This window comes from Oncorhynchus keta, chromosome 32 (assembly GCF_023373465.1).
Source record: "Oncorhynchus keta strain PuntledgeMale-10-30-2019 chromosome 32, Oket_V2, whole genome shotgun sequence".
Taxonomy (NCBI): Eukaryota; Metazoa; Chordata; class Actinopteri; order Salmoniformes; family Salmonidae; genus Oncorhynchus; species Oncorhynchus keta.
In genome coordinates, this window is record NC_068452.1 from 29,378,282 (window position 1) to 29,393,071 (window position 14,790).

At 41.3% G+C, this 14,790-nt stretch overlaps 1 protein-coding gene across 1 annotated transcript in view; it reads left to right on the forward strand.

Annotated features, from left to right (window-relative positions):
• LOC118364664 (ubiquitin carboxyl-terminal hydrolase 43-like) overlaps nt 1-14,790 on the forward strand; it is a 98,907-nt gene that overhangs the window by 63,935 nt on the left and 20,182 nt on the right. The window contains exons 8-12 of the mRNA XM_052490277.1: nt 2,856-2,967; nt 9,916-10,019; nt 13,090-13,167; nt 13,359-13,513; nt 13,628-13,641. Of these exons, the coding sequence (XP_052346237.1) occupies nt 2,856-2,967; nt 9,916-10,019; nt 13,090-13,167; nt 13,359-13,513; nt 13,628-13,641 (463 nt within the window). The remainder of the gene's footprint in view (nt 1-2,855; nt 2,968-9,915; nt 10,020-13,089; nt 13,168-13,358; nt 13,514-13,627; nt 13,642-14,790) is intronic.

Below are 14,790 nucleotides of genomic sequence, written 5' to 3' on the forward strand. Positions count from 1 at the left end.
GGTCTGGCGTGGTTACATGTGGTTTGCGGTTGTGAAGCTGGTTGGACATATTGTCAAATTCTCTAAAATGATGTTGGAGGCAGCTTATGGTAGACAAATGAACATTCAATTCTCTGGCAAAATCCCTGGTGGACATACCTGCAGTCAGCATGCCAATTGCACACTCCCTCAAATCTTGAGACATCTGTGGCATTGTGTTGTGACACAATTGCGCATTTTAGAGTGGCCTTTAATTGTCCCCAGCACAAGGTACTGCTGTGTAATGATCATGTTGTTTAATCAGCTTCTTGATATGCCACACCTGTCAGGTCAATGGATTATTTTAGGAAAGGAGAAATGTTCACGAACAGGGATGTAAACAAATGTGTTCACAAAATTTGAGAGAAATAAGCTTTTTGTCCAGTATATAATCTTCTTTTCTCTATCCATGGAATTAGTCCACTGCGCCACCAGGATTGAGCTAGCATGCCATGTTTTTTTACGCATACAAAATACAAGCTATTAATTTTAGTCTATTCAAACATACTCCATTTCATCTGAAACAAACACTCATTATGATCAGGCCAATGAGTGGGTGTGGCCAACGCACCTGAACATACTTAACAAGATAGAGGATAGAGTTTTTTTTATGCTGAGAACAGAATATATATGTTTTTAAATAACATTCGTAGAAAGTTCTCTAAACGTTACTAGTTTTCTGTGGTTTTTATGGAAAGTTTTTGTAAGCCTCCCTCTGAAAAATGTGAGAACATGACTTTAAATAGAACCATGATGAAACCTGTAGGAAAGGTTATGCTAATGTACAGAAATTCCCACAGAAGAACATTGTTTCTTAACATTCTTGGAACAATTAGAGAACATGACTTTAGATAGAACCATGATGAAACATTATGCTGAAGTACTTATAACATTTTTTTTAATGTTCTCTGAACTATTTGAGAATATTCCCAATGTCAAACCAGTTGAACAATGTTCCTACAGTAGAACATTACCAGAATTGAAATTAAATGTAAACATGTTTGAACTTTTAGGAAACTTTCTGTTAAAGTAATGAAATACCAAGGAAATTAAGTTTTGTCAAGTTCCTTAAATGTGCTGAGAATGTTCCAGTTTCCCAGAAAGTTGTGGGAAGGTTGTATACAAAATAACCATAGGAAAACCACGCTCTCACCAAGCTCTAAAAAAACATATGGTTCTCAGAACGTTATGTGCTAGCTGGTTGTTGTTTTTTAGGCTCTTGCCCTGAGATGAACCCAAATTATTCAATTTTGACCTGTGTAAACTTTATAATTTATGCACCCTCTTAAAGCTGTGTGTGCTACTCTTAGTTAATCAGGGGTTAATTATCATGACGATTCATTTCTTCAGAAAATATTTGTGAAATTGTCCTCTGAAAAGGTCTGTTTCAATGGAGCTAATTCTGTGTATTTCTGTAGTATGTCTTTGGATTGTTATCGCACCACTACCCCAGCTACGCTCCATTCTGCTGCCTTGGTTATGACGTTGGCAGGCTTGGCCATGCGCTAGTCCTCACAGCTGCCTTTGTTTTAGATGGATGATCCCACACAAAACTATCAGAGCAATCATCTGACGATCAACACTCACATCTTAAATCCATCAGTCTGAGTGGACAATTTGTTTCTTGCTGTCTTCTCTGTGTACACTAAGACAAATAAAGCACACCATTGCTTCAGAGACAACTCACAAGACTGTTGTAGTAGCTCAATACTTTACAAGGCTACTGCTAAAACGGTGCCTCGGAGGCACCACAGACTGTGTGGAGATCATTGTGGGATGAACATGGACACGTCTGTAAGCCAATTTGACATACTTCCAATCTTACAGCATACCAAGTCCTGAAAATAAAGGAACAAACACCTCAAAGCACAGAAAATGAAAGGCTTTTTTTGTTGTATCTCTTTATGTCCTGGTTGTTGCAGCTGTTGCTCATAGTGACCATAGAATGTGGATCTGCAATTACACAACAACCCGTGGAAAGTACAGTATGTTGAATGGAGGACAATGACATTAATGGTAACAATGTTGAAGAGTGTTAGTGATAACTTAATGTACCTTGAGTATCTACATGGTTTCCATGAGTTAATCGGACAACCCTTCATGAAACTATGATGAGTATTGAATTTAAACAGAATCAATATTTTACTTTAAGACTCAGATGAGAAATACATTTTTATAGGGTTCGTGCACTTTCACGTTGACCTAATCAAGCAAAATTTTGTAGTTAAGGCCAGAGAAATATTTGCTAAATATTCACAAAATATTCAGCTCTGGGTCGTGTTACCTGCCAGATTGACGTACACTGAGGAAAATATTTAATCTTAATTTGATAGATCGTTGAGATGCAACTTGATTAACCCTGTGACGAATCTCTCAATGATGTGTGTGAGCCTCAGCCTCTCCCAGTTAGAGATGAGGAGTTTATGACAGAGACATGGCCTTAATCTGAGGTACCGTTTAATGAAGGCATAATGTGATCCTTCAGCTCTGATGCAGAGCTCTGGTATAATGGTGATTAAATAGGTTGAGTGTCATCCGTGACGATAGGTGAAGGGGGCCTGAAGACTAGTGAGAAACCAGCGACCTAAGCAGGGCTAGTGTGGTTCTGCCTATATGACAGTGTGAGAATTGAATGCAGGGTGTGTACTCTACTCTTTCACTCACTGTACATTGAATAAACAGTCATTTAGGTCAATGAAATGTTAGTTGACCATAAACATCCTCATCAATGAAATTGCATTTTTTGATCAGTTCACTTCACGTATCCCATTGATAACTGTCTAAGATCCTATCTCTTCTGACTGAATGGTCATCATGTGTTCCCATCTGCTCCTCAGGTTTGGACCTCCGTTCCTGATGAGGGAGGACCGCTCCATCTCCTGGGACCAGCTGCAGCAGAGCATCCTCAGCAAGCTCTACTACCTGATGATCAACGGAGCACAGGCCCAGGTACAACACTGGAAGACCATAGCTGACACACAGCTAATGGCTCAGTGACTCTCCAACGCTAACCTTTAACCCTGGGCTAGTGTGTTTTCTGCCTGTCATATCTCTCTATGCCTTGTCTTCTAGTGCAGTATGGGCTACCTCTTGAGTATAAAAAAAACACCGAACCAAAACTACCTTACGGTATGTGCATATACAGTCAGGTTTGAAATCATTGACCCCCTTGATAAAGATGAGCAAAAATTACTGTATAAAATAAATAAATCAAATATTGAGCTATATTGTATGCTACATTTTTTTTATAATATTATTTTATACTAATACAATTGCTCAGAAAAAAATGATTTTGTCTAACAAGTAATGTTTTTTCTCAAAAAGTTGGGCGTCTAAATTATTGACACCACTGTTTTCAATACCTTTCAATTCCTCACCTTGCGAGGATAACGGCACTGAGCCTTCTATGAGTTGGAGAACATATTGGGAGGGATCTTAGACCCTTCCTCCATACAGAATCCATTTGGATCCTTAATAACCTTTGTCTGTGCTTATGGACTGCCCTCAGTCTGGAGACTGAGATGGCCATTACAAAATATTGATTTTGTGGCCAATTAATTTCTTTGTAGATGTTGATGTGTGCTTGGGGGTATTGTCTTGCTGGAAGATCCAAACCAAGTGGCTTGTTTGCATTGTCTCCACCTTTGTTGGGACAACTGCAGAACATCGGACAAACATGTAATGATACAATTGCAAAAAAAAACAGTCTGCTTAAATGCGCCCAGCTGTGTGACCTCTGATTGCGGTTCAGCGCAGCATAGCATGATGTTAATCATGTTGCTAAACAGCTTTCCAGTTAGTGTCTGACTGTCAGGCGGCTGCATGGCCACCAGACTACATGCCTGTCTGTCTGTTTACTAAAGGGTCCTGATGTTTTAGGGAGAGAAAAAAAATGACAGGTTCGCATTCCGTGAAGGGAGAAGGAGAGACAGAGATGCCATGAAGGAAGAATGAAAGAGTGTTAAACTCTCAGTAATTCTCTATTGGATTTATCCTGTCCTTTTTTAAACCTCCAGTTGGCTATTTAATTAAAGTCTAGCTTACAAAATCAGTGTAAGGAGCTTACCTCAGCCAAGAGAGAGACATCCAAATGTATGGTTTGCCAAAAAAATACAATTCTCTAGAGCTTGAAAGGACAGATACGAGTCAACCTGTGGTTTATGGCAGCAATCACTTACTTCCAAAAGTGGATTTTCTACCCGTATCTAATTTTAGACCACAGCAATGGAGTCCAATAGCAGCAGAGTGGCAGTAAGCCAGTCAGTCTGTCTCATTGGATCCTGATGTTGCCTCTCCGTTGCCTGACATCTCAGTCAGCATGGAGCTGCTCACTAGAACAGACAGGGTGACATGCTACGTATGCTACGCTCACCATTCAGATGACATGGTGTTGGTGACTGTGTATAATTAGAGAATAACAGCACCCCTCCTTGAGCAGGCTGTGGCTCAGACTCACAGCTGTAATTTATGACCCTACATGATGTCCTCACAGTGACACACTCTGTAAGGATGGGGAACTGATGAGATTTAATTGAAGATGCAATACGGGAGATGAGTAGATTTGTAAATGTGGAATGGAGAATGGATATTTGTCACACAGAGACAGACCATGTTCCAGACAGATGATCAGACAGATGATGTTATGGTAATACGTGAGGGATTAAGGTGAAATCCGTCAGTGCTTAGATTGTAATGGGAAAGCATCAGAACATTATTCTCACGTGTAAATAGTGTTGCTCTCTACCAAATCATAATGTTCTCACAAGCAGTAATTAAACCAGGTAGATTTAAGACTGAAAGAAACTGAAAGCAATGATTTTCTCTTGGAGTGTGTGTGCTACTATAACAACTATTGTGTCTAATTCAGTATCGTTTGGTCTCCTCTTGCAGCGTTCTGGCTGAAACAGGTAGAAGCTCAGAGGTGTAGTGTTGCGTGGTGTTGAGTTTTAGCTGTGTTTTTCTTCCTATCTACACAGCAGTCATTCTGACAGGGTGTGACATTACTCAGAGCCAGACCAAACTGTCACGGTTTTCATATGGTGAAGGAGAGTCGGACCAAACTGCAACGTGTCGATTGCGATTCATGTTTATTTAAACAACGTAAACACGAATCAATACAAAAACTCAACAAAACGTAATGAAAACCGAAACAGCCTAAACCGGTGCAAACTAACACAGACTAAGGACGTCAAGACACTAAGGACAATCACCCACAATACAACCAAAGAATATGGCTGCCTAAATATGGTTCCCAATCAGAGACAACGATAAACACCTGCCTCTGATTGAGAACCACTTCAGACAGCCATAGACTCTCCTAGAACACCCCACTAAGCTACAATCCCACTAAGCTACACACCACATACAAAAACCCATGTCACACCCTGGCCTGACCAAATACATGAAGAAAAACACAAAATACTTCGACCAGGGCGTGACACAAACGTTGTTGCTTATTTGTTCATTTTCCCTCTCACTTACTCATACCTTCTCACACACCTGTCACACACGCACATACACACACACCTGAGCTGAGCCTCATTCTGCTTCACACACACACCAGTGCTTTTCACACATTCTTAGACTGCAGCCCGCAGTGGGTGGGATGCACACACACACACGGGTATATACTGTATCTGTGTGTGGCATGGGTGGTCTTTGCATGTAGACACAAGTCTATCATGCTAAGCAGAAAACAGGGCTTAAACAAAGTGGCTAAGTACTAGATGAGAGGAAAACAAATTTCAGGTCCACTTTTGTCATCTTTCGTTTCAAGCTTTTGACAGGTAATTCACTTTGAAGGCTTTGGGAAGGTTGAGGTATTCTAAGTGAATGCGTTCACAAAAACCATCTGAGACGGAAAGCTGCCAGAGGGTAATGCAATAAACACTAGGACCTCAAATATGTAGCTGCTTTACACATGCATTTATAGATGACAGTGTGAGCCAGTGGGAAATCCATTCTTCTTCCATTTGAAACCATTCTGGCATTTCAGCTGGAGTAGAGTCATACGAGCACTTAATGTGTTCTGTGTTCGCTATCTCAGGTTGAACACAAATATAGAAAAACCCTCTTCAAGACTCTCTAGGGTATTTAGACAAACTGCAGGCCTCATAGATTCCTTTATGAGGTCTGGTTATTCCCCCGACGTCCTAGATTTTAGATCTAGTATCTTTATTCTAGGTTACCCCATGACAGGTCCGTGTTGAGCTGTATGCCCACACGGCATCCTAATGTACAGTCCCATAGCAGCTTTTGACATATAATTCCTCGTTAGTATTGTCATTCTGTATACCTTTGCAAAGATTTGTCTTTTTTCATCGTTTCAATTTTGTTCATAAAATAATGTCAATCCAAATGCATCAAGAGGAGTAGAGGAGTAGTGGCTCCCCCTTTTGGCAATCCATTAAAGGACATCCATTAAAGGACATCCATTAAAGGACATCCATTAAAGGACATCCATTAAAGGACATCCATTAAAGGACATCCATTAAAGGACACCCATTAAAGGACACCCATTAAAGGACACCCATTAAAGGACACCCATTAAAGGACACCCATTAAAGGACATCCATTAAAGGACACCCATTAAAGGACACCCATTAAAGGACACCCATTAAAGGACACCCATTAAAGGACACCCATTAAAGGACACCCATTAAAGGACACCCATTAAAGGACATCCATTAAAGGACATCCATTAAAGGACATCCATTTTCCCGTTCCCTCAAGTTTCAAGTTTTATTAGTCATATGTACAGGATACACATGGCAACAACAAAATGCTTACTTGCAGGTTCCTTCTGGACAATGCAACAACAATAAGAAATAATTATAGATAACAATAAGAACAAAAAGTAATTGGCTCAGGAAAATAGAATAAACATTTTAGAATAAGTATAATACAGGAAAGCACAATTTATAGTCCAATATCTAAACATGTATCAGAGAAAGGGGGGATTAGGGGGGAAGTGTTGAAGTTGTGCAGTATTAGCGATAGTAAATGAGAGTCTGATAGCAGCAATTGGGATGTGTGTGTGTGTGTGTGTGTGCGTGTGTTAAGAAGCACGGTTTGGCGGGTCATGTTTCGGAGGACGCATTACTCGACCTTCGCCTCCCGAACCCGTTGGGGAGTTGTAGCGATGAGACAAGATCGAAATTGGGGAGAAAAAGGGGGTAAAAACTAGAAACCCTCTCTGAGCCTCTTGGTGTCAGACCGTATGCTTTGATACCATCTGACGGACGGTAAGGGAGTGAACAGCTCATGTCTGGGGTGTGAGGGATCCTTGACGATGCTGCTGGACTTCCTCAGGCACCGTTTCAAGTACATGTCCCGTATGGGTGGGAACACAACCCTTCAGACCACCAGCAACAGTACAATATCTGAAAATGTGGGACCACCCCTTCTGACCACCCCTGAAAGTCAGAATAACCATGTTCCACATCATCATGGTGATGTGCCAAGTGACACTTTGCTTCTTTAAAACTTGACTACTGACATGCAAAAGATTCTGGGACTGTATTAACAATGGACTAATGAAAATAATACTAAAATATTGTTTTGGTGGGAATTTTTATTTTTAAGTGTTAAGCAAACCCTGAGAGGGCTGTTTGGACAGATGGGAGCTGCCCCCATCAGGATGACTGGAGAAACAGCAACCATCCTTTATTATCCTGCTATAATAATGGAAAGGTTTTGTCAATCTTATATGATTTACGCCTAATGGATTTCAAAGCCATGCTATTATGTTATTAACTGATTAATTTACTTTAGTTTGTTTCTGACATGGAAAGTCAACATTTTCACACTCGCAGCAACAGCCTTCGTAGAAATAGGACATACCTTGCACATCTTTGCAATATTTACAGTATTTTCAGGACTGTAGTGTTTCAACCCTTTCAGGACGAGTCGGTTCAGTGTTCTCCTACTTACATAATGCCTTCACCACCTATTTTTTGGTTCTCTCCTCTTCACAAGAATCAGTGTTGTTGTTTATCCTGGAATCTGGCCAGCAACTCACAGGAATTCATTTGAAGGAGAGGAAATCAATTTCATTTTCTGCAAAGCACTCCAGAACATCCAATCCCAGCAGGTCTCTGAGTAAAAAAACACCTTTTTTTTCTCGATTTTTCAAATGCAATCAAAACAAGCATAAGGAGGGTGATTATCTTTGGGATTATTGGGTGTTTCACATCGAAATTAACCTGTGAAACTTTGGAACCAGGCAGAATATATATATTTTTATTGGTTGTGTTCCTGGTAGTACCTTCCAAACTAGAACAGTTCTCAGTAAACAGTTTCTCCTGTATATCTCACGGAGATGAGGTGAAAACTAACACAAACCTTAATGATGATTCATTTGGAAAGACCCACCCTTTCCTAGCATCCTCCAAGTTTGGTGCAGGGCCCCAAGCCTATCAAAAAGATTCAGATGCTTTGGAACTATGGTTTGGAACTATGAACTCTCCAATGTATTGATTTGAATGCTTGGTTGCTCATCTTCTCTCTGGTGGCAGTATTTAAAGCCCATTAGCTGTTGGTTATTTTCTCTATTTTTCTGTCTAAGCCATACAACTTTTTCGTAATCTCTTTTTGTGTTTTCTCAAGCCAATCAAATCAAATGTTATTTGTCACATGTGCCGAATACAATGGTCCTTCTGTAGCTCAGTTGGTAGAGCATGGCGCTTGTAACGCCAGGGTAGTGGGTTCGATCCCCGGGACCACCCATACATAGAATGTATGCACACATGACTGTAAGTCGCTTTGGATAAAAGCGTCTGCTAAATGGCATATATACAACAGGTGTAATGCTTATTTACAAGACCGTAACCAACAATGCAGTTTTAAGAAAAATAAGTGTTAAGTAAAAAAATAGAGCAGCAGTAAAATAACAGTAGCGAGGCTATATACAGGGGGTACCAGTACAGAGTCAATGTGGAGGCTATATACAGGGGGTACCAGTACAGAGTCAATGTGGAGGCTATATACAGAGGGTGCCAGTACAGAGTCAATGTGGAGGCTATATACAGGGGGTACCAGTACAGAGTCAATGTGGAGGCTATATACAGAGGGTGCCAGTACAGAGTCAATGTGGAGGCTATATACAGGGGGTACCAGTACAGAGTCAATGTGGAGGTTATATACAGGGGGTACCAGTACAGAGTCAATGTGGAGGCTATATACAGGGGGTACCGGTACAGAGTCAATGTGGAGACTATATACAGGCGGTACCAGTACAGAGTCAATGTGGAGGCTATATACAGGGGGTACCGGTACAGAGTCAATGTGGAGGCTATATACAGGGGGTACCGGTACAGAGTCAATGTGCGGGGGCACAGGTTAGTCGAGGTAATTGAGGTAATAGGAACATGTAGGTAGAGTTAAAGTGACTATGCATAGATAATAAACAGAGAGTAGCAGCAGTGTAAAAGAGGGGGAGGGACAAAGCAAGTAGTCTGTGTAGCCATTTGATTAGCTGTTAAGGAGTCTTATGGCTTGGGGGTAGAAGCTGTTAAGAAGCCTTTTGGACCTAGACTTGCCGTGCGGTTTTGATCGTAACAAACAGAGCCAATTCGAAGAATATTATTGCTGGGGGATGTTGCCTTTACAAATCATTATTCAACCTCCACATCAGATGATAGGGCACTTTTTACTGACTACAAACCTTGATCTGTCCTGTGCAGACAGGATTTTAGAGGGTATTGCATTCATCAAATTAGGATTCAAAGAACTGTGCTATCAATCACCATATGCAAGTCCACCAAGACCAGTGGGATCCCTGATTATACTGTACACTCATAGTTGTATATTACTCTAGTCCCTGCTCCTAACTCCAGTAGCAATGCCAATATTGATTCATTCAATAATCATCATTTTTCACCTGTGGTCGTCTTGCAGAATGCAAGAGTGCTGTTTAAGATCCGTGTGGTGGCAGGATCAGCGTCCTACAGCTACCTCTCCCCCCAGGATGGACGGCCGCTCTACCACCCAGCAGTGAACAGGTGAGACAGACAGCCTCTGCAGGCCACATACTGTAGCTACCTAAGCGTCTGCGTGTCAGACAGTTAGGTAGTGAGATGAGAAGGTAAGGCCGCGAACAGGCGCTTCATCAAGCTAAAGTGAAGCAGTAGAGGTGTTCAAGCAAGTCTTCCAAGCATTTCAAGAGTAACGTGTCAAAACCACAGTTTCTTCCCTCTACATTTAGTATGGGTAGTTCTTTACTGAGAGGCAATCCATACTGTGTTGTGGATTATGTAATGCCCATTTCTTACAGCAGTGAAATATGCAGCCATTTTGTAAGGTTCCTTTTCAGGAGAGGGTGCCTAATGGTTTACATTCTGTGGAAGCTAATTGCTATTTTAAAGGGTGCTTTATTAAGGCAGAATTCCTCAAGTTGCTTAGAAATGTCCATTCGTCCATTTGAATGGTTGCTGGGGGGCGTGGTGCTTTTAAAGTGCATGTGTGCACAGTATTCAGAACACTTTTATTTGATGATGGTGCTACAAGACCCATTCATGTATTGATATTTCAGTAATATTGCTGCACCAGTGCCCCTAAAAGGTTTATGTGATTCTTTTTTTTTTAACCTTCAACAACACCATCAGTAAAAACATTTAGCATTTCAATCAATAGCTTTCCTTTACTTTGGCAAATAAAGTGATAGGAAGGAACATTCTTCTTCCAGCATATAGTTTGTCTGCTATTCCACTTCGCTCCTTTGACCAGTATAGATGCATTTATCCTGTTGCTATTTTGTGGGTGTCCATAGCCAGCCTTCATCACGGCCAGGGCTGTGTAGAGTCATAATAGTAGCTGTGATGGTGGTAAATGAAAGCAGCTATAGCATGTGGAGAGATACATGTACTGTCTCTACAGATCTGAAATCTCCGGGGCTCATACTGAGAGGCACCCCGTAGCCATGGGGATCACTGTGTAATGAAATTCTGTTTGAAGTGTTCGCTTGTAGAGTTCAGCTGGCTTTGATTGACTCTCAGCCCAGAATATAATGTAGTTTTACCTGAAGGACCCCCAGAGCACAAGATGTATACAGTCATAGACATTGTGATAGTGAACTTACTATTCTACTCTCTGCCAAGAAAACTGTAGACAATCTTGCCAGCTGCTCTGAGAGATATTTCTGAATTCAAATACTGTATAATTGAGTCCTTTTGAGACTGGATGGATCTCTCGAGGCCATTATAAAAGCACAACTGTCACAGACGTTTTGAGTCAAGAAAACACGCTCCATTGTAGTAGAGACTGAAAAATAAATTGTTTCTCTGTATTGTCCCCATTCCACCTCTTCTACTGCTCATGAATAACTAGCATTAAGGAAAATCCCCAATTAATCTGTCACAAATTGTTTAAAATCCCACCTACCATTTATTTCCTATTTAAAACTGACCCGGGAGCTGGGTTTCTGGTGGGGCTCTATCACACCAAGAATAGCCTCATGCATTGTTTTAACTGTTAGGGTTTGGTAAAGCACATAAAACTAGACTTTTACATTAAATCAATCTGATTCATAACATGCTTTAGGAAAGGAAAGGGAAAGGACCCCAACATGATGATATCCAATGCTGTCCAGGTTTCATGGGGCCTACAGTAGCGTTAATACAGACTCTGAATGAAAAGCTCATGTTTAACTACTTTCTTGACCTGCCGAAGATCCAACTCGGATCAAAAGGTCATCTTTATTGTGCGTCTGATTAAATCACCATGGGAGCATACCACAGTTGCGGGCAATCCTTTTTTCTTCAACTACTTTCCTACCATCGATTGTCCTTTAAACATATGTTGTTGTGTGAATAGTTTGTGGATATTCTGTTTATTCAGCCTCTGAAAACACACTTCTGAAAGCACTATCTCCAAATCCATGATCTGCTCCTTTTTTTGAATCCCAGTGTGGTGGATGTTTAATTGTTAGGTCCTGCTGACACCTAGTGGCTGTACAGAGTCTATAAATACATGCTGCTGCACAAAGGCCCTCTGAAAAGGTCTCTATGCTGCATTTCCAATGGGGATTTACTCCAGTGTTTTACCCAAAAGGCTCAGACTTTTCTGTTTCCATCTATGTGGGCTGGCACGAGGCCATGGCTCTGCTCTGACTTGGAGCCACGGCAAAGCCCTGGGTACTTTTCAGCTGGCATTTACATGATGGCTAATTCTGAACTTTAACACCTTCTCGCAAAACAACATTATTCTTGAATGATGCAGAGCTTGATGATTCTGCTCGCAAATAAGTCTTTAGTGCCACACTCCTAATGGAAACACAACAGCGCTAGAGTTTACATCAGAGGTCCCCAAACTGGTTTGCCCCGCGACCCTATTTTGATATTAACATTTTTTATGACCCCACCATGTAAAAAGAAAAGTGATAAAATCAACGGCCAATGTTTACTTATTTCATTGGGGCTATGACAATCTATTACAAATCAGTCTGATAATACTTTTGACAGTAATCATTTTCTATGATCTTCTGTACAGAAAATAACAGTCATTGATGATGTTCTTTTCCCCTGATTTAGTGCCTGATCTTGTCCACTCTGTTCTAATAAGGCTTGTGGGCATTGTAGAGGGAAACAGACACACATGTGACACACATGTGAAGGGGTCATAATATTTTGTATCTTAAACCGTTCAAAGGATAGAGCCACATTTGTTGGAAGAAAACAGAAACCTGTCTGTTTATTACAACCACATCCAATTTGTAAGTCGCTCTGGATAAGAGCGTCTGCTAAATGACTTAAATGTAAATGTAAATGTAGTGGCTACCGGAGGTTACTGACATAACCCCAGTTCTATGAACCAAGCAGGATTTTCCCCCAGAGTTTCTCTTGTGACCCCATCTTCAAATCTGGAGACCCCCACATGGGGTTGCAACCCCTAGTTTGGGAAACACTGGCCTACATTAACATAAAACACTGGTGGCCCACTGGTGAGGAGGGTAAGACTCAATGGAAAAGCACCATAACAAAATGTACATACCACCTGAATAATAGATGGACAGTAGGGGATTATGCTGAAGTTTTACTTTGCTAATCTGATGACCTTTGACCCTTTTGTTCCCAGAGCTCTTAATCTCTGTGGCTCAGGAGGACCGCCCCATGTGAAGCTCATCATCGAGTGGGAACACAGAATCAAAGACTGGTCAGTCAATCTCAGTGACAGTCTAAAACTTTCTAGCCCTGAATTATTGTAGACCAACTGTAATAATAAAACAGTATGTATGCTGCTGCACATGCCTTATTTTATTAATGCCTGGCAGCCTCTTTCTCTCTCTGTGCATGTTCCCAACTATCTGTCTGTCTGTCTGTCTGCGTGTGGTCGGTCTCCTGCAGCCTGTTTGGGAACATACAGGAGGAGGTGGTGAAGGATGCTGAGAGTGTGAGAGGCCAGCATCAGCAGCACGTCCAGCAGCACAATTGTACCCTGGACGAGTGCTTTCAGCTCTACACTAAAGAGGAACAGGTACATTATCTCCTCCTACGGTCAGGCAACAACCACTGCTGAGTACAATCTGTTGTCTCACTATAGTCTACAAGGGTGTCAAACTCATTCCACGGAGGGCCTTATGTCTGCTGGTTTTTGTTTTTTCCTTTCAATTAAGCCCTAAACAACCAAGTGAGTTGAGTCCCTTACTAATTAGTGACCTTAATTCATCAATCAGGTCCAAGGGAGCAGCGTAAACCCGCAGACACTCGGCCCTCCGTGGAATGAGTTTGACATGTGTCATAGAACCTTATGTACCAAACCCACTGACTGAATGACTGACGAGGAGCAAGGAAATCCTTCCTCCCTGTGATTTTCATTATATACTGTATTTTTGTTTATAGGGGAAACTGCCTCTAGTTTGAAACAGTCCTTTAAGGGAAATTCATCCAAATTGCTAATTCATTAATCGTATGCTACCTTAAAAATAAGATGCACATTTGTTATTTGGGTGAACAATCCCTTTAAGGACATCATTATGGAATCCATAATGCTTCTTACAGACCCCCCAGTGTTATAAGATGCAATGTCAACCGTAACATCAAAGGATGTGAATGCTGTGGCATGATGCCAAGAACAAAATCTGCCTTCAGTCGAATCAATCAAGATGACCTGAGGTGGAATTAATCTTGCCAATTGTGCTCTTATTTTCCCGTCCGTGGAGTGTTGTTATTCTATTAGAGCTGTGAATGGACTGTGTTTCTGCTGGGAACTGTATGCTCTCGCTTAACTGTATCTACACCCAGATCGGTGTCTAAACGACTTATGAATCAGAATACTTCCTTCCCTTCGAATGGTTGATTGATCTTCCTGCTCCCAGTTATACTGTACCACAATATAGTGTTTACCGTCATGCCCCATCGCTCTGCCCCTCCACACCTCTTTATATGAAGTGGTTGTTTCAGGGAACATTCTGAATATCCAAATCAGATCAAATGTTTGTCACATGCGCCGAATACAACAGGTGTAGTAGACCTTACAGTGAAATGTTTACTTACAAGCCCTTAACCAACCATGCAGTTTTAAGAAAAATACCTTTAAAAAGTAAGAAATACTAGTAAGAAATCATTAAAGAGCAGCAGTAAAATAACAATAGCAAGGCTATATACAGGGGGTACCGGTACTATCAGGTATCAAGGTAAGACCCAAGTGCAGACTGTGTGAAGGGGCAGGCAAACGACAGGTCAAGGCAAGCAGGGGTCGATAATCCAGAGTAGGAGCAAAGGTACTGGACGGCAGGCAGGCTCAGGGTCAGGGACAGGCAGAGTGGTCAGGTGGGCG